The sequence below is a fragment of the Eriocheir sinensis genome, chromosome 22 (assembly GCF_024679095.1).
Source record: "Eriocheir sinensis breed Jianghai 21 chromosome 22, ASM2467909v1, whole genome shotgun sequence".
In the NCBI taxonomy this organism is placed as follows: Eukaryota; Metazoa; Arthropoda; class Malacostraca; order Decapoda; family Varunidae; genus Eriocheir; species Eriocheir sinensis.
The window spans coordinates 20,444,045-20,462,625 of record NC_066530.1 but is presented as its reverse complement, the minus strand read 5'-3'; the positions used below and the strand labels follow the sequence as shown (position 1 = coordinate 20,462,625).

Below are 18,581 nucleotides of genomic sequence, written 5' to 3'. Positions count from 1 at the left end.
TTCAACATTATAATCCTAGGTTGTTTTTTTATTTTAGTCTCAAAAATCAATACATCTAATATAAAAATCATTTATCTTTTCCCCAAAATGATTATTAAATACCTCAAATTTGATATTCCATATTCGTTTGTGAGCATGCCATGGTGTTGAAGGCACCCGGTGTTGTGTTATTTGGTGTCCCATCGTCAAAAGCTGGCGCTTGTGTTAACAAACACTGGTCTCTCGTGAACTGCGCATGTTCAGACCAGTAAGCATAGACCTGTACAGTATCACAAACGCATTAAGAGCAGTTGCTGGAAGGCTGAATCAGACATACAGTACAACCATCCTCGCTGTTTCTAGAACGACACTCTGTACATATAAATACAACTCGTACAGAGTGTCGATCTAGAAACATCGAGATGGTGGTAGGTTACTATGTCTGATTCAGCCTTCCAGCAACTCTCTAAATTACGGTTAAAAAGCTTTGTGAGACTGTTCAGGTCTACGCTTGCTGGTCTGAGCATGTGCAGTTCACGAGAGACCACTGTTTGTCGGTGGGGACGCCAAATAACACAACACCGGTTCAGGCGTTTCTAGTATTACCGTCCATATGTACATGTCAACGTGTGGTTTTCAGATTTTGTAAGTTTTTAAAAATACAGATAATGAAAATATGAATTCATCTATGTTTTTTATTTGATATATCAATATAGTATCATTTTTGCCTATCGGACTTATCGCTAGCTAGTATCGGAATTGTGGATTAATATCGGGTATCGGTTATCGCCTATATTTGTGTTTCCAGTTAACGAATATCGGTTATCACCGATATGGTTTTCCATTATCAGTTATCGGTTATCGGGAATAAGGTTTTCTGTTATCGTGCCCTGCTATGGTTATGCGAGCCAGGGTGGGCACCTGCTGGAGGCTAGGCGGGCGCGGGGTGGATAGGTTTAGTAGGGTTGAGTAAACGTGAGAATTACAATAACATTAATCCTCATGATTCCCTGGTAGCACGTATATAATTTGTTTAATATTATTAGGTAGTATTAATGGTTTATATGGATCATGTGTCCCTCGTTCAGTAAAAATAGTAGTAGTTGCTAATAGGCACACCTAACACAACCAAAATATGTGGTACACACTTGGCGCAGGGACTGTTTTGGGGTGTCATTGAAGGTAACGGGCTCAAGAGTGGCCTGTCCAGATATTTTGTTTTTTATTTATTGATGATCCACGAGACATCCTAGAGTTAAATCAAAGTATGTGGTTATCTTTGTATTCATTCCTACACACTCTGGTAATATCTCTGTGGGGTCTGATTCACTTATTAGAGTGAAATTCTATTGTGGAAAACAGCCACAAATTCGTGTCACTGGTGAAAATGAAACTGATAATTTAAATTTTGCCACCATGAAATATATACAAATAGATAAATATGAGTGACTTCACCTGCTTGATGTTTACACAGTTAATTGACACCAAACTTGATTTGCAGACACTACCAAACGAAGAAGAGGAGGAGGAGGAGGAAGAAGAAGACGAGGAACACAGGAGGAACCCATTGGTGAGTGTTAATTTATTTTTTTCTAAAATGGTTAACGAGCAATCAAGGAATTTTCATAATAAGGAGGGAAAGTGTGATGTTTTTTTGTAGTTTTCTTAAGTTGTTGAGGGGGAGAAGGCCCCCATTAGATAGCTTACACTATAGCTGGTCTGTTTCGTTAGGGGGGTCCATGGGCGCAAAGGGGGGATTATATACATCCATTTAGACTTTGTGGATCATTTTTAGTGGAGGTAATTCTCTCTCTCTCTCTCTCTCTCTCTCTCTCTCTCTCTCTCTCTCTCTCTCTCTCTCTCTCTCTCTCTCTCTCTCTCTCTCTCTCTCCATTATCTATCTTGGCCGCTTCCATTAAAATCTTTCTTATATTTTCTCCCTCTCAGCAACAGCTTTCTCCCTCTCTGTTCCGTCCTTCTTGGCTCGGGGGCCTCTTAAACAAGGCGTCACAGTGCAGGGAGGCGTTAACATGAGCCCAATCAGAGTGGGATGGACGCAGGAGAGGTTTGAATTTAATCTGGGTTTTGATGACACAATATTAACTATATCCTGGGATTGGTATTATAAGACACTTTTGCTTCTCATGTCAACTATGTTCTGTATTTCTGAAGGTCAAAGAGGGGGGCAATCGGGTTCTAATGAGTGTTTCTTCATGTTCATGGTACAGAGGAAGGGTCAAACTACCACCTGGTCATAAAACTATACTCCTGGAAATGTCAAAGACTCCTAGGAAAGCCTTGCCAAATATGTGTTTCTTCATGTTCAGGGTACAGAGGAAGGGTCACACTACCACCTGGTCATAAAACTATACTCCTGGAAATGTCAAAGACTCCTAGGAAAGCCTTGCCAAATATGTGTTTCAATAGGTTCAGGGTACAGAGGAAGGGTCAAACTACCACCTGGTCATAAAACTATACTCCTGGAAATGTCAAAGACTCCTAGGAAAGCCTTGCCAAATATGTGTTTCTTTAGGTTCAGGGTACAGAGGAAGGGTCAAACTACCACCTGGTCATAAAACTATACTCCTGGAAATGTCAAAGACTCCTAGGAAAGCCTTGCCAAATATGTGTTTCTTTAGGTTCAGGGTACAGAGGAAGGGTCAGACTACCACCTGGTCATAAAACTATACTCCTGGAAATGTCAAAGACTCTTAGGAAAGCCTTGCCAAATATGTGTTTCTTTAGGTTCAGGGTACAGAGGCAGGTACAAACTACCACCTGGTCATAAAACTATACTCCTGGAAATGTCAAAGACTCCTAGGAAAGCCTTGCCAAATATGTGTTTCTTTAGGTTCAGGGTACAGAGGAAGGGTCAAACTACCACCTGGTCATAAAACTATACTCCTGGAAATGTCAGACTCCTAGGGCCGGTCTTACAGTCCTTTCAGGAGCGGCAAAACGAAAACGCGCACCAGGTTTGTTGGCTGGCGTACGAGAGCCAGGCGCCCGTCTTACACTCAAAGATTTACGCTCCCCAACGAGACCCGCACCGAACCTAAATCGTCGGCAGTGTTGGTATAACTGGTCGGGCGAGGTTGGCGAGCGTGAGCGTGAAAACGTAAACAAAGTCACGTGATTTCTCGGCGCGTACCATGAACTGTACGGCGACCACTGTCGTTTTCACGAGATAAATCATGTTTTCAGGATTACCTCGTCTCCAGGTAAAGTTGTGGGCATTCCTCAAAGCTGCGTGCGGCCTCTGTGTTTGTCCGCCTTACTTGTCCTTGAGTCTGTGGTGGGTAATAATAATAATGACAGGGCCAGTGTGATATTCCTGCTACCCACAGTTTATCTTCCCAAAGTTTTCCTAGATACCCATTAGTTGGTCAGCCCAAAAGGGTCCATGAACAGCTGGGTGAGCTGCGTGTCGACTAATCAAGCTGAGATTCATACACGGACACAGGGATTTGCTGCTGAACCTGCTAACCAATGTACCAGTGTTTCTTTAATCTTCTCCTGGGCAATTTTGACGTGCGGCCCTCCCAGCTGATCATTCTCCTTTTAAGTGTGATAAAAAAGGGGGAGTAGAGGATAAAACACCCCAAGGACGAATATTTACAAGATTTTTGGTAAATATTTTAGCTCTGCCACTTCAAAATATCATGTACTCTTCCAAACTGTGGGCAAAGGGCAAAAATAAATGCACTTGAACCATAATATGAAAGTGTACATTATAAGTAACTAACCTAATCAGACGTAACATAACCAAACCAAAACCAAAAGTGTTTTAATTATGTTTTACCATGTAGATATCATTACAAAATAAAATTTCTACAGTGTAGATACTTTTCCTTATAGATAACAAGCCAAAGTATGGTGTAGATATTTTTGTTCTTGTAGATAACGAGCCAAAGTAGCACCACCTAACCACTCCTTCCTAACTCCCTCCAATCTTTCCTCCTTCCCTCCAATCTTTCCTCCTTCCCTCCAATCTTTCCTTCTTCCCTCCAATCTTTTCTCCTTTCCTCCAATCTTTCCTTCCTAACTCCCTCCACCCCTCCAATCTTTCCTCCACCCCTCCAATCTTTCCTCCTTCCCTCCAATCTTTCCTCCTTCCCTCCAATCTTTTCTCCTTCCCTCCAATCTTTTCTCCTTTACTCCAATCTCTCCTTCCTAACTCCCTCCACCCCTCCAATCTTTCCTTCCCTCCAATCTTTTCTCCTTTCCTCCAATCTCTCCTTCCTAACTCCCTCCAATCTTTCCTCCACTCTCTGTTCCCAGGAGGAGTGTTATCATGGTGTCATAAAAGGTGCTAGATAATGGTACAATAGATAAATATAGGTAACAGATACAGTGTCTCCTAATTACTATATAATCTATATTTGGTAAAATTGTACACTGCTTTTTAATATGTATGTATATTTCAACTATGTGTAAATCTATGTGTTTATTTTTGTATATGTATCTTATCTATTATCTATCTAGCTATCTGTCATCCAATATACTTTGAAAGAGTCTAAATCGTCAAGGAGTAATAGTTGATGTGAGGGTCAGGTCATATTAATTGCCCACCTGGAACACACATTTAACAAGGCGTTCGTTGGAGTTTGAGGTCGTTCCAGGGGTACTAGCTTCATGACCCAGGTGGTGGTTTAATAACCCTTCCTATGTACCATGAACCTAAAAGAAACACTCAATAGAACCTAATTATTCTCCTTTTTGGCCTTTGGAAATAGTTGATGTGAGGGTCAGGTCATAGTCTTATTAATTGCCCTCCTGGAACACACATTTAACAAGGCGTTCGTTGGAGTTTGAGGTCGTTCCAGGGGTACTAGCTTCATGACCCAGGTGGTGCTTTAATAACCCTTCCTATGTACCATGAACCTAAAAGAAACACTCAATAGAACCTAATTAGTCTCCTTTTTGTCCTTTGGAAATAGTTGATGTGAAAGGTAGAAGTGTCTGATGGTCACATTCTTAAATATAGCCAAGACAAGACGGCTTTCCTAGGAGTCATAGGCATTCCCAGGGGTTGGCCCAGGTGGTGGTTTAACCCTTCCTCTGTACCATGAACCTAAGAAAACACTCATTAGAAACCGACTGACCACCTTTTCGGCCTTTAAAATTGGTTAACTTGAGGGGCTCAGAATGCCGCCCTAGGCCCGGATTCATCAATCTTACCAACCACGCCTTTGGTATCTCTCACATTTACCGGAGCGCTACCAGAGCTGCGGCATCTTTCAAACACGGCATTCATCAACAGTATGGTAACGCTCCGGTAACTCGCACCCTAGCAACAATTGGTTGGGCTGGATAGCCAATCACGTGCGACCTTTGATGCTGTATTTCAGCTTTCACGTGTCGTTTGTTTACTAATACACAGACTTCAAAATCAAGACATGTGTATTGTACAGGCGTAAATACTGCCTTAAAACAAATAATTAGCGTGGTGATCCCTCAATTAGATGTGGCGTTTTTTACGAATGAATGCCGTTACTTGTATATTTATTCTTGAAATAAAAATATACTTGCTTATGTAGCCTAGCAATATTCTGAACATTTTTGTATGTTACCTACATAGTTTTCCATCGCCAACGCCAGCTGCGTGCCTCGCTATCACAAGATTGGGTATTATTCTAATGTTTGCCCATACTCACCCCTCAACCAAAACTGACTAGGGGCCATTGTCATCATGCCTCACTGGTGCAGCCAAGCAATGGGTGTGGGCGTGGGAAGTTGTGGCTGCTGAGGTGAATGGCGTGATCAAGTGGCTTCGTGAGTAGTGTGGAGGAGGTCAGAGCAAAATTTTACGACATTAAACTCCACAGCAAGAATATTGGAGACTTGAGACGGGAGGTGACTGTCACAGGCAGAACATTATTGCCTCTGCAGTGTTTTAACAAGTAGGGAAAAGTCATGTGGGTGGACAGTTCCACAGACTTACATACTATAGAGTGCGGCCTGCAAGTGAAGCCAGCCTGAGGCTGTGCACGGGTGTGCCCAGTTCATCCCAAACCGACGACTTCACACACCTCACTCCCACCCCGTTTCCTGACCCCAACATTCATTTTTGAGAAAAATGTAGACCATCATCTTCTTGAGAAAATTCTGCATCACACTAGCATAAAATTGTAACAATAATGTGTAAATACACATACGAAAATCAAAGTTAAATGAATAGGGAGTACACATTTTCTTGCATTTATTTCTCTTCAACTCCTTCGTACTCAGCTGGTTTTCGTCACATGGCTTCTATAAGCCCAGATCCTAAATCTGCATTCTTTTCTGCTTCTGATGGTGTAGGGCACGTTACGAGGTAAAAAATACATTGGCTCAAAATCGCCTCCGAACATGAGCCACGGCAGTGTCTAAGCACTTACCACGCCTGTGGTAACTCAGTTACGGGTGCTCGGAGCCGCAGTAACTTTTGGCCTTACCACGGCTCCGGTAAGTGGTTGATGAATGCCGATTTACCGGGTGGGCGGAGATACCGCGAGACTTACCAGACAGAGGTCTGGTAAATGGTTTGATGAATCCCGCCCCTAAGCTACAATGGGTGTGTGCCATGACTGTCCTAAATTGTACACTGCCATATTACATTATTATAAGTCCACAGTATACCCATCACAGCAACACTGTACCCAGTGTTGCCATGTACTCAAATCATTGCATATATTGTTTCAAGACCCTAAAACTATTGTACAAGCACCAATAATGCCCTAAAATTAAAGTTAATGTTATTAGTGTCAAGTATTGATGCTTTTGTGTCAATACTTATGAGTAAAAAATAAAAAAGATGCGATATATGTTCACGGTGGTTCATGGTAAGCTGGCAACGTTGACTGTACCTCATATATCGCACTTGACTGGGGCCGCCAAACCCTTCGGATAAGCTAAATTGCACTTGCCAAACAGTAGAGTCAATGGGGTTTACTCTAATGGGGTCCAGGCCCTCCCCAAGGTGCCCATTCCTCCCCCATTACGCTCACTCTTCCAGGCAATGGTGGGATACATACAGCGTGTTAGTTGAAGGGTTAAACAGCGTATCATTGTGCCGTGTGGGGACACGGCAGCCTCCTGGTACTGAAGGGAAGTGTGCTGTATAGGTTAGGAATTACCTTCTGAATAAAGCCTTGAACGTAATGACGCCGCACTCTGCTCATTTGAAAAGCTGTTATGAATGTTTGGGACAGGTTACTACGGTGGCTAGGTCATTACATACTCAAATCAGGACTAGGTTTTGGGAGACAGGTCAGGTCATTTTGTTGTAGACTTGTGATACTGGGCTGGACTGCACTGGGTACACCGCCGCATGCTGAAGTTGTTGCGCACAATTTATAATGATATCTTTTTGGAGTGACGGGCTTTTTTTCATTACTGGTTCCTTTTTTTTTCTTGAACTGTTTACTGTAAAAAAAAAGTGTGTTAATGTTTACACAGTTAATTGACACCGAACTTGATTTGCAGACACTACCAAACGAAGAAGAGGAGGAGGAGGAGGAAGAAGAAGACGAGGAACACAGGAGGAGCCCATTGGTGAGTGTTAATTTATTTTTTCTAAAATGGTTAACGAGCTCTCCTTCCTTCCTTCCTTCCTTCATTCATTCATTCCTTCTTGTCTCTTGGATAGATTAGGATAAAAAGCCAGATTATTGAAACCCTTCAGCAGTTTACATATTTGAGGTTTTCATAGGAGCTTTGAGAGGCATTTCCAGGGCTAATTTAATGACCCTGGTGGTAGTGTGACCCTTCCTCTGTACCAAGAATTTAAAGGAACTCATTTGTCAAGACTTTCATTGGAGTTTGGGGCATTTCCAGGGCTAGTTTTATGACTGGAGGTAGTGTGACCCTTCCTCTGTACCATGAACCTAAAGAAACACACATTTGTCTAGACTTTCATAGGAGTTTGGGGAATTTCCAGGGCTAGTTTAATGACCCTGGTGGTAGTGTGACCCTTCCTCTGTACCAAGAACTTAAAGAAACACAGATTTGTCTAGACTTTGAGTTCGTATGGGGTGGTACGCTGGTGCCTCCAATGGACTCGCCATAACGCTCATTTTGCCATTTTCCACCGACGAGAGAGCCCGGGTTCAATTCCTGGGCGGAGTGGAAAAATTTGAGCGGCTTTTCCGATACCCTACGCCCCTGTCCACCCAGCAGTGAGTGGTTACCAGGTATTAATCGGGGGTTGTGTCCCGTCTCCTGGGGTCTGTTCCCTTCTATAATTCCTTCCCCTTCTGTCTCTCTCCGGCAAGTGACCTCAGATGTTGCGCCGACTACATCAAACTTTTTCCAAACTCCCCCCCTGTGCTAAGTCCTGTGATGCTTTCATATGTAGCTGTTGGCATATTCATTGAGTAAGCGTATTTCTACTACACCAAGCAGGTGACGTCACTTATTCTGACTCTAGAGCTTTCATATTTGTCTGTTTATGTAATATATTTCATGGAGGAAGAGATTAAATTATTGTTTTCAGTTTTACTAGTGACAGATTTTGTGAGAGCTTATACACCAGAATTTCACTTAACATTGCTCCAATCTCTCCTCCCCAATTTCCTCCACCCCTCCAATCTTTTCTCCTTTCCTCCAATCACTCCTTCCTAACTCCCTCCAATCTTTCCTCCTTTCCTCCAATCTCCTTCCTAACTCCCTCCACCCCTCCAATCTCTTCTCCCCAATTCCCTCCAATCTCTCCTTCCTAACTCCCTCCAATCTTTCCTTCTTCCCCCCAATCTTTTCTCCTTTCCTCCAATCTCTCCTTCCTAACTCCCTCCAATCTTTCCTCCTTCCCTCCAATCTTTCCTTCTTCCCTCCAATCTTTTCTCCTTTCCTCCAATCTCTCCTTCCTAACTCCCTCCACCCCTCCAATCTTTCCTCCACCCCTCCAATCTTTTCTCCTTCCCTCCAATCTTTTCTCCTTTACTCCAATCTCTCCTTCCTAACTCCCTCTACCCCTCCAATCTTTCCTTCCCTCCAATCTTTTCTCCTTTCCTCCAATCTCTCCTTCCTAACTCCCTCACTCTCTGTTTGGACACTGTGGCGATCGAACGTGGCTCTCGACCTCCTCTAATCCTGACAGAAATTACACATCTTTAAGTCCATGTTGGCTGCTCCGGGCATGGCGTGACTACTGTACTATGACGTCCTGATGACACACAACACATGTACACTGTTGTGATTTCCAGTGCTGCAAGTTTGTGACAGAACTGTTATGTGCTGACCTAGTGATATTCAGGCAACTGTTGTTAAGTGATACTACCATGCCTGACACTCGCAGTGCCTCTGCTGCGTCAAAGAATCCTAATCAGCGCTCCAGTGACCAACAGCAGTTGCCACTAAATCAACTACAACAATCAAGCACCAGCAGTGACGACCATTATCCTGAGAATCGGGAGGTGAACCAGCTACTCGACTCCTTATCCGAAGAATCAAAAACCCTAGTGAAAATGATTACTCCTGTGATCTCAAAGAAAATGAAACTCAAAACTGAATTACTGAAGGAAGAACTCATAAAGAAAGACTTGCAAATAACAAAGCTAAGTGGAGAAATAGTTGGGTTAAAAGAAAAAGTGCAAGAACTAGAAACAAGCATAGATGGTGTCGACCAATATGAGCGTCGTGACACCATCATTGTGAGCGGTCCATCATTGCCTGACGAAACACCACACGAAAACCTCTACCGTCATCACGAACGCATTCAAAGACCACCTGAAATTAAACATCAGTGTATCGGACATTAATACATATTGCACACAGGATTGGACCACCAAACTCCCAACGCAAACGACCGATCATAGTGAAACTCTGCAGCAGAACCCTGAAGCACGACCTGGTTGGGGCTTGTATCCAAATGAAGCCTCAACTGTACATCAACGAGAGCCTGACACCCAAACGACTCCTTCTCTTCAAGCAGGTGTTAAACATCCGACGAGCTCACAGAAACAAATTCCAGCAATGCCACACCAAGGATGGAAAAATAATTGTCAGGCTCAGGACAAATACTACTACTACTACTACTACTACTTCTACTACTACTACTACTACTACTACTACTACTACTACTACTACTACTTCTATACCTCTTCTCCTGCTACTACTACAGCAACTACAACTATTACCACTATTACTACTACTACTACTATTTCTACTACTACTACTACTACTACTACTACTACTATCACTATAACCGCTTCAATATACCACCACCACTACTACTACTACTACTATTGCTACTACTACTACTACTACTACTACTACTACTACTACTACTACTACTACTACTACTACTACTACTACTACTACTACTTCCACTACTACTACTACTACTACTTCCACTACTACTACTAACGATAATATGCCTCCACCAATAGATTATATTTTCCCTTTTGCCTCTATTAACAATGAAGATTTGTTGCATTGTTTTAATGTCAATAATACACAAAATCAAGACCTACATGCTTTCCATCCACTTAGTGTAGAAGATAGAAATTATAATAACGATCTTGATGTAACTCAGTTTTATTTAAGAGCAAGAAATTTAAATTTTTCTAAATCTGAATATATTTATCTGGATAGCTTTCCTTTTTCTACTAATAATAGTGAATTATATTTATTAACACTGAATATTAGATCCATCTCATCGAATTTCCAATACTTTGTAGACACTGTCCTTTCGTGCCAAACTAAATTTGATGTCATAGGATTAACAGAAACCCGCTTAGATGTAGATATTTCTCCACTGTACAGACTACCGGAATATGAAATGTTCACTAATAATAGAAACAGGTTTGGTGGGGGTGGCCATTTATATCTCTAGTAAGTACAAATCTTCTGTGATCAATGAATTTTCTAAATTGGAACCTTTTATGGAATGTTTGGGAATCGAAGCAATATGTAATGCTAATACCTATTTATTTCTTTGTATTTACAGACCACCTCAAAGCAGTATAAATAATTTTCACAATTCACTTAATGAAATCTTATCCATAATTAAAGATAAAAATTACAAGGAGGTTTTTGTGTTTGGAGACTTAAACATAGATTTGTTACAATGTAATAATGACAATGTGCAGGATTTAATTAATATAATGTACAGCTATTCTTTATTTCCTCTATCTACCTTGCCTACTCGAGTAACTTCAACTTCATCCACGTTAATTGATCATGTTTGGTCATCTCAGATTGAAAGTAATACTGCCAATTATATATTAAAGACAGATATCAGTGACCACTACCCAGTAATCTCTGTATTTAAATGTGATAAATATCGTCATCCTGCTCCCACTTACGTAACTAAAGAATATTTAATCAGGACTCCTTGAAAAATTTAGTAATAGTCTCTCACAAACTAATTGGAGTGACACATTAAATTGTATATGTGCTAATGAGGCCTACAACTTATTTTACAGTAAATTTAAAACATGTTTTGATAAGTGTTTTCCGGAAAGAAAATTAAATTTAGTTTTAAAAGGAACGTAGTCCACATTACTCTAGCTCTTAAGAATAGTATTAGAGAAAAACATCGACTTGAAAAACTAGCTCATAAATGGCCTTTAACGTTTAAGGAGCCTTATAGAATATATAGAAATAAATTAACGTCACTTTTAAAATTAGCCAAGAAGAAGTATAACCAAGAGCAGTTACTTAATAGCCAAGGTAATCCAAAACAACACTGGAGATCCATTAATACTATTCTTGGTAGATGCACAGGTGCTAAACATACAGTTATTGAATTAAAGCCACATTGTACTGACATTTCTGAAACATTTAATGACCATTTTTTGAAGGCTGGGGGGCTAGATCATGATATAGTAGGGGATGAATATATGACATATTTACACAACTCACCTAATTACTCGGTATACTTATCACCAGCTACACAGATAGAAATTGAAAACTTTCTTAAGACATTAAAAGGTACATCATCTGGTTTGATGAAATTTCTCCCTTGGTCGTAAGACAAACTGCCAGCATAATTTCCTTGCCATTAACACACATAGTTAACCTCACATTAAAGAAAGGAGTTTTTCCGGACGAACTTAAGAAAGCTAAAATTATTCCATTATTTAAGTCAGATAATAGAGATGATGTCAATAACTACAGACCTATATCAGTTCTTCCTGTGTTCAGTAAAGTCTTTGAAAAAGTGATATGCACTCGTCTTGTAAATTTCATTGAGAAAATAATTTATTTTCGAATTGTCAGCATGGTTTTAGACCAGGGCGCTCTACTGAGTCGGCCATATTTCAGTTTACCAATAATGTGTATAAATATCTGGAAAAGAAACATTATTTAGTTGGAATTTTTTTAGATCTTTCTAAGGCTTTTGATTCGCTATGTCATAAAATTCTTTTAAGTAAACTTAGTAATTTTGGGATTCGGGGAGTTCCTTTAGAATTATTCAAAAATTATTTAACAAATCGATTTCAAGCTGTTTACTGTAATTCTAAATATTCTTCTTTCAAGCCTTTCAACAAGGGTGTACCGCAAGGATCTATCCTAGGACCTATACTTTTTCTCATCTATATTAATGATATTGTCAATGCTAGTAATAAATTTAAGTATACCATTTATGCTGACGACACTAATTTACTATTAGATGATAAAAATATAAATCGTTTGCATATAAACATTAATAATGAGCTCAATTCAATTAATATGTGGCTTAAACATAATAAGTTAAGGTTAAATATCACTAAAACAAAATACATTATCTTTCAAAACCGATCAGTCACAGTCACTTGAAGGAAAAGTACTTGAACGAGTTTCTTATACTAAGTTTTTGGGCGTTTTCATAGATCAAAATGTCAATTGGAAATACCAAATTAATTCTGTTGCAAATAAACTATCTAGGATATGTGGCATACTGTATCGAATAAGAAATAGCCTTACACAAGAAGCACTTATCAGTATTTATTATACACTTTGTTACCCGCATCTCATTTATTGTGTATCTGTGTGGGCGTGTACGTGGCCTTCCTTTCTTAAAAATCTTCAGGTTTCTCAAAATAAGATATTTAGGTGTATGTTTTATATGAACAAGTTTGATTCCACACATAACGTATTTTCCACACATAGATTTCTTAATTTTAAAAACATTCATTGTTATTTTCTACTATTATTTATTTATAAAAAACTCGCACTGATGCATGGAACTCATCCTTTTCAAGTTATTAATACATTGCATAATACGCGCGGGAACAATATAAACCTTATCTCTCCACAGTTCAGGACAGTTCTTTTCAGAAATAGTATTTTATGCTCAGGACCTCAAGTTTGGAATTCTTTGCCAGTAGAAATAAAAAATCTCCTTAATAGTAATAATTTCTCTCTATTTAAAAAGTCAGTAAAAACACACTTATTTGCAATCCAAAACAATCACGGTTAAAATTATAATTTATTCCTGAAACATGAACACAAATTTACATTATTAAATCTAATCAGTGAATTGCATAGTACTATTGTCCATATTATTTTTATTATTGTTATTATTATTATTATTATTATTATTATTATTGTTATTATTATTATTATTGTTGATGCTGTTGTAGTTGTTATTGTAGTTAACATTTTAGATATAACTATTATAACTTCATCTGGTATTATAGTTAATGTTGTTATTTATTGTATATTTGTATTTAGCTTTATGGTTGGGAGCTATCTGCAACCTTTAGAAAGATAATAATAGTGCAATGAAATAAATATACAGTCTGTCGGGAAGCTTCGGCTTGACAGGCTAGATTCGTTGCCAGAATTATAATTATATTTATATGTATATATCAATGTGTGTATATTATGGCAATAAACATTACTTACTTACTTACTTACCATCAAGCATGAAATAATTGATCAGCAGACACTGATCACCTTCCTGGATGAGTACCCTGACATGAAGGACACCTGTCTTGAGTCACTCTAGTTTTGCTTCAGTCTCCTCACCATAATGATTTATGCCATAAGGCACATTCCAGTAGTTTACAGTAATCATTTTATCTACCTTTAAGCTCCAATATGACACCCATACTTTATTACTAACATTAGATTACGTAGTAATGTTACTATTAATGTCATCATTAACATTCATTATTACATATTACATATTAATGTCACCATCAATATTCATACCATTATAATTATTATTATTATTATTATTATTATTATTATTATTATTATTACTATGATTATTATTATTATTACTATTGCCATTGTTAATGCTATTCATTATTTATCAGTCTTACTGTTACTGCTACTACTACTATCACTACTACTATTACTACTAAGTAATACTATTCTAAGTACTACTACTACTTCTACTACTGCTACTACTTCTACTACTGCTACTACTTCTACTACTGCTAGTACTACTACTACTACTACTACTACTACTACTACTACTACTACTACTACTACTACTACTACTACTACTACTACTACTACTACTATTACCACTACTAGGTACTACTACTACTACTACTAAGTAATACTATACAAGTAATACTATATTATTATTATTATTTTATCATTATTATTATTATATTGTTGAATATCGTTGATACTATAATGGCTACTGCGACTATTGTTATTTTTTGCTTTATTATTATGATTGTCATTGTCCTTTCTACTCATTATTACTTTTCTGTAAAGTTTTTTTACTTATCTTAAGCAACATGTTCACAGTGCCACCCGGCGCGGCTAGACTTAGTCTTGTATCTTACTGCTTTCTTTCCATTCTCTTCTCTGACTCCTCTTCCATTAATCTTATGTCCCATCTCTATGAGACACTCTTTTATGATGATGAACACAGACATGCCAATAACATAAGTATGGAGATAATCAATCAACTACACGGCCACATGGACTTTGAATCAATATCAAATTATAATGACCTTGTTACCTATAATAACCTCATTAAGACTCAACAGACATAATGCACATAAACTCGAGATCATTAACAAAAAAATCTGATAATATACAACTACTCCTCAGATCTTTACACATACAACCTGATATCTTGGCAGCCGCTGAATCCTGGCTTACAGACAATAATAAACACCTACACGAATTTACAGGATACCACTCATACCATTTAACCAGAAATATGCGCAAACAGTGAGGGGTATCAATATTTGTGTCCAATCTAATACATTCTCAGGAAATCAAAGACTTGACAATAGTAAATGAAGATATAGAAATAAACACAATTAGGATAAAAACAAACTCATTAGGTTTCCTTCTATGCACGATTTACAGACCTAACAGTAAGCACATTGCAGTTGATGAGTTCTCACACATATTGCACGAACTTTTGTGAGAGAAAGCAAGAAATAATAAAATAGTGCTGATTGGAGATTTTAACATTAATTTACTTGAACATACCTCTCACATCCCAACAATTTTGCACTTTCCCATCTCAGATCATCTCCCAATGTTCTTAAATATATCAATTCCCAAAGCAAATCAGAAACTCTATAAGAAAAAAATCCAAGACATATCTAATAATAATAAAGAACTGTTTTCAATTATTATTATTATTATTATGCACTATATTCAAAGGTTAGGTTATATATTATGCATTCAAAGATTGTTTTACTAAAGTTATGATTAAATTTTCTCATTATTGTAGGGCTATTGTATGTGTGAATTGTTTTCTCTCTCTCTCTCTCTCTCTCTCTCTCTCTCTCTCTCTCTCTCTCTCTCTCTCTCTCTCTCTCTCTCTCTCTCTCTCTCTCTCTCTCTCTCTCTCTCTCTCTCTCTCTCTCTCTCTCTCTCTCTCTCTCTCTCTCTCTCTCTCTCTCTCTCTCTCTCTCTCTCTCTCTCTCTCTCTCTCTCTCTCTCTCTCTCTCTCTCTCTCTCTCTCTCTCTCTCTCTCTCTCTCTCTCTCTCTCTCTCTCTCTCTCTCTCTCTCTCTCTCTCTCTCTCTCTCTCTCTCTCTCTCTCTCTCTCTCTCTCTCTCTCTCTCTCTCTCTCTCTCTCTCTCTCTCTCTCTCTCTCTCTCTCTCTCTCTCTCTCTCTCTCTCTCTCTCTCTCTCTCTCTCTCTCTCTCTCTCTCTCTCTCTCTCTCTCTCTCTCTCTTTCTATAATTTTAGCCTGAAAAGAATTTATAATTACCTCAAAAAATGAATTATCAACTGTATACTAATATCCTTACTTATCTTTAGAGACAAGAAGAAGAAGAAGAGGAAGAGGAAGACTGACAGACAGACATTCCATTGGTGAGTGTTAAATAATTTTCTTTCCTTCCTTCCTTCCTTCCTTCCTGGCTCTTGGATAGGTTAGGTTAAAGGGGCCGATTATTAAACATTTCAACGCCCAAACTCACTTCTGTAAGGCTTTCATAGTAGGGCTTTTTGGGCATGTCCTGGGGTAGTTTTATGACCCTTGAGGTAGTGTGACCCTTCCCCTGTACCATGAACCTAAAGAAACACATTTGACGAGGCTTTGGGAGGTTTTGGCATTCCACGGATAGTTCTGGCACGTGAGGAAGGGCGTCATCTGGTGCATGGCGTCTTACATTCTGGTGTAGTGCGGCGACTATGCCTTCTGATGAACGAGACTCCCATAACACAATTTTTGAGGGGGGTAGTACCTCTTTGGCCGACTCGGTAGGGAGTGACTCCCGTCGCGGGTTCAATCCCAGGCAGCCGGCGAATACCCTCTCCTGGTCTTGATTAATTTCTGGTGTTTGGATACACACAGTGAGGGATCGGGAGTAGCAGGTGACACTGGTCCGTTCACTAAATATCAGCCATGCTCTACCTTAAGGGAAGGCTCAGTACGGCATGTGAAGGGAACTGTATGTTTAGAGATTTTAAGATTATCATACATGTAGTCATGGACTTCCATTACGACTACTTCCCAGTGAAGACTAACCAGTTTTTCATGAGGGGTTTTCCTGTTCAAAAGTCACATAAAGCTATCACCATGAAACACTCCATGGAAACCCTACAAATCAGGCTTTTCAGCTGCTATTATCTGTAGAATATCTTATCCAGTGCTGTCTTTCCCAATACAAGACTTTGACAGTGGACACATATTTGCAGGGGGGCTCTGTGGTGCAGTGGTTAACACACTCGGCTCACAACCGAGAGAGCCCGGGTTCGATTCCCAGGCGGAGTTGAAAAATTTGGGTGACTTTTCCGATACCCTACATAGCCCCTGTCCACCCAGCAGAGTACCAGGTATTAATCGGGGGTTGTGTCCCGTCTCCTGGGGTCTGTTCCCTTCTTCTATTATTCCGTCCCCTTCTGTCTCTCTCCGGCATATGACCACAGACGTTGCGCAACGCTGCCCACTAAACCAAACTTTCCAACATATCCCAAGGCCACAGATAAGATTAACCAGATTTTCATGGGGGGGAGTTCCCATTCATGGTACAGAAGTCTTGTAAAACTATCACCAGGGTCACAGAACAGTCCATGGAAAGCCCTGCAACTTCTACTATGTGAGGCTTTACAAACCAGCGAACTGAGGCGCTGTGTTTAAGAACGCCGGCATTTTAACCCGTAAAGGGCAGGGATGTACCGTGAAGTCCACAGTCCAGGGGTTAACACAGGCTTAACAAACTCTCTACAGCAATTCCCGGGGCCTGAGAACAACACATCTTGAAAGCAAGGAAAATGATGTAGAATTATTATGTTGGTAGAGATATATGAGTTTGGGGTGACAGAATGTTTAAATATATGACCCTGTGTCTGGGCAAGGTTCTGACCCCGACCCCTGTGTTTAACTTTCTCTTTACCATGAATCTTAAAAAAAGACACGTGAGAACTTGATTGATCTTATTGACCTTTGGAAGAGGCTGACGTTAGGGGCGGAAGGGTCTGCCTCATAGATCTCAGGAAGGAAAGTTTGGGACGTACCTTGAATCAGCTCCTTGACGACAGTACACTCCATGGCTGGGGTTCCTTCCTCCTTCTCTTCCTCAAATTCCATACTTTCCTCTCATATCTTAATTTTTCCTCCTCTGTGATGTGTGTTTCTCTCTCTCTCTCTCTCTCTCTCTCTCTTTCTCTCATTTCTAATCCTTCCTTCTTTATTTACTTCTTTTATTTATATTTATCCTCATCGTCTCCTCTGTTTTACTTACCTTAATCTCTCTCCTCCTCCTCCTCCTCACTTCCCTCCTCTACGTATAGGTGTTGTTAGTACCTCAGTGTCTTTCTTATTGATTATTTCCGTCATTCCTCAATAAATCCTCTCCTCAATAAATCTCTCTCTCTCTCTCTCTCTCTCTCTCTCTCTCTCCCACCTGTGAATTCATCAGACTTCTTCTTCGAATAGTAAAACCTTCCTCTATACACGGCTCCACATTTCACTTTCCAGTTGCTTTTTCTCAACCTCCTTGTATCCGCATCTTCCTATATTTCTCCTTTCTCCTGCTATTCCAGTTCTTGTACTTACTTTTGTCATTGTTTTTTTTTTGCTGGGGTTTTGTTCCTCTCGTCAAGGGTCCGTACGTTACCTGAGGTGACTGCCTCTTCATCCTTCTTCCTCCCTTATACCTCCATCTCTGGACCTTTCTCTCCCTTCGTATATTTATTATTCTCATTTTATCTCCCTTCCATTGTGTATTTTCCTCCTCCCCACTTTCTCTCTCTCTCTAC

The 18,581-nt window shown here is 39.6% G+C and overlaps 1 protein-coding gene and 1 long non-coding RNA gene across 18 annotated transcripts in view; both read left to right on the top strand.

The window, feature by feature from the left end:
- LOC127002254 (uncharacterized) overlaps nt 1–18,581 on the top strand; it is a 42,379-nt gene that overhangs the window by 22,442 nt on the left and 1,356 nt on the right. For 6 of the 17 annotated variants that reach the window (XR_007755925.1, XR_007755921.1, XR_007755920.1 and 3 more), the window contains 3 exons: nt 1,481–1,549; nt 7,447–7,515; nt 16,137–16,190. Coding sequence is in view for 4 of the 17 variants with exons in the window: in XM_050868065.1 (XP_050724022.1) it covers nt 1,481–1,549; nt 7,447–7,515; nt 16,137–16,190 (192 nt within the window). In the remaining 13 variants the exon portion in view is untranslated. Of the gene's footprint in view, nt 1–1,480; nt 1,550–7,446; nt 7,516–10,909; nt 11,249–16,136; nt 16,191–18,581 lie in introns of those variants that run through there. The other 11 variants (XR_007755922.1, XR_007755924.1, XR_007755923.1 and 8 more) reach the window with 6 other exon arrangements.
- Nucleotides 1,562–3,154, top strand: LOC127002257 (uncharacterized). Its single transcript, XR_007755931.1, has 3 exons — nt 1,562–2,300; nt 2,407–2,618; nt 2,831–3,154. It is a non-coding gene; the product is annotated as an uncharacterized LOC127002257 (long non-coding RNA).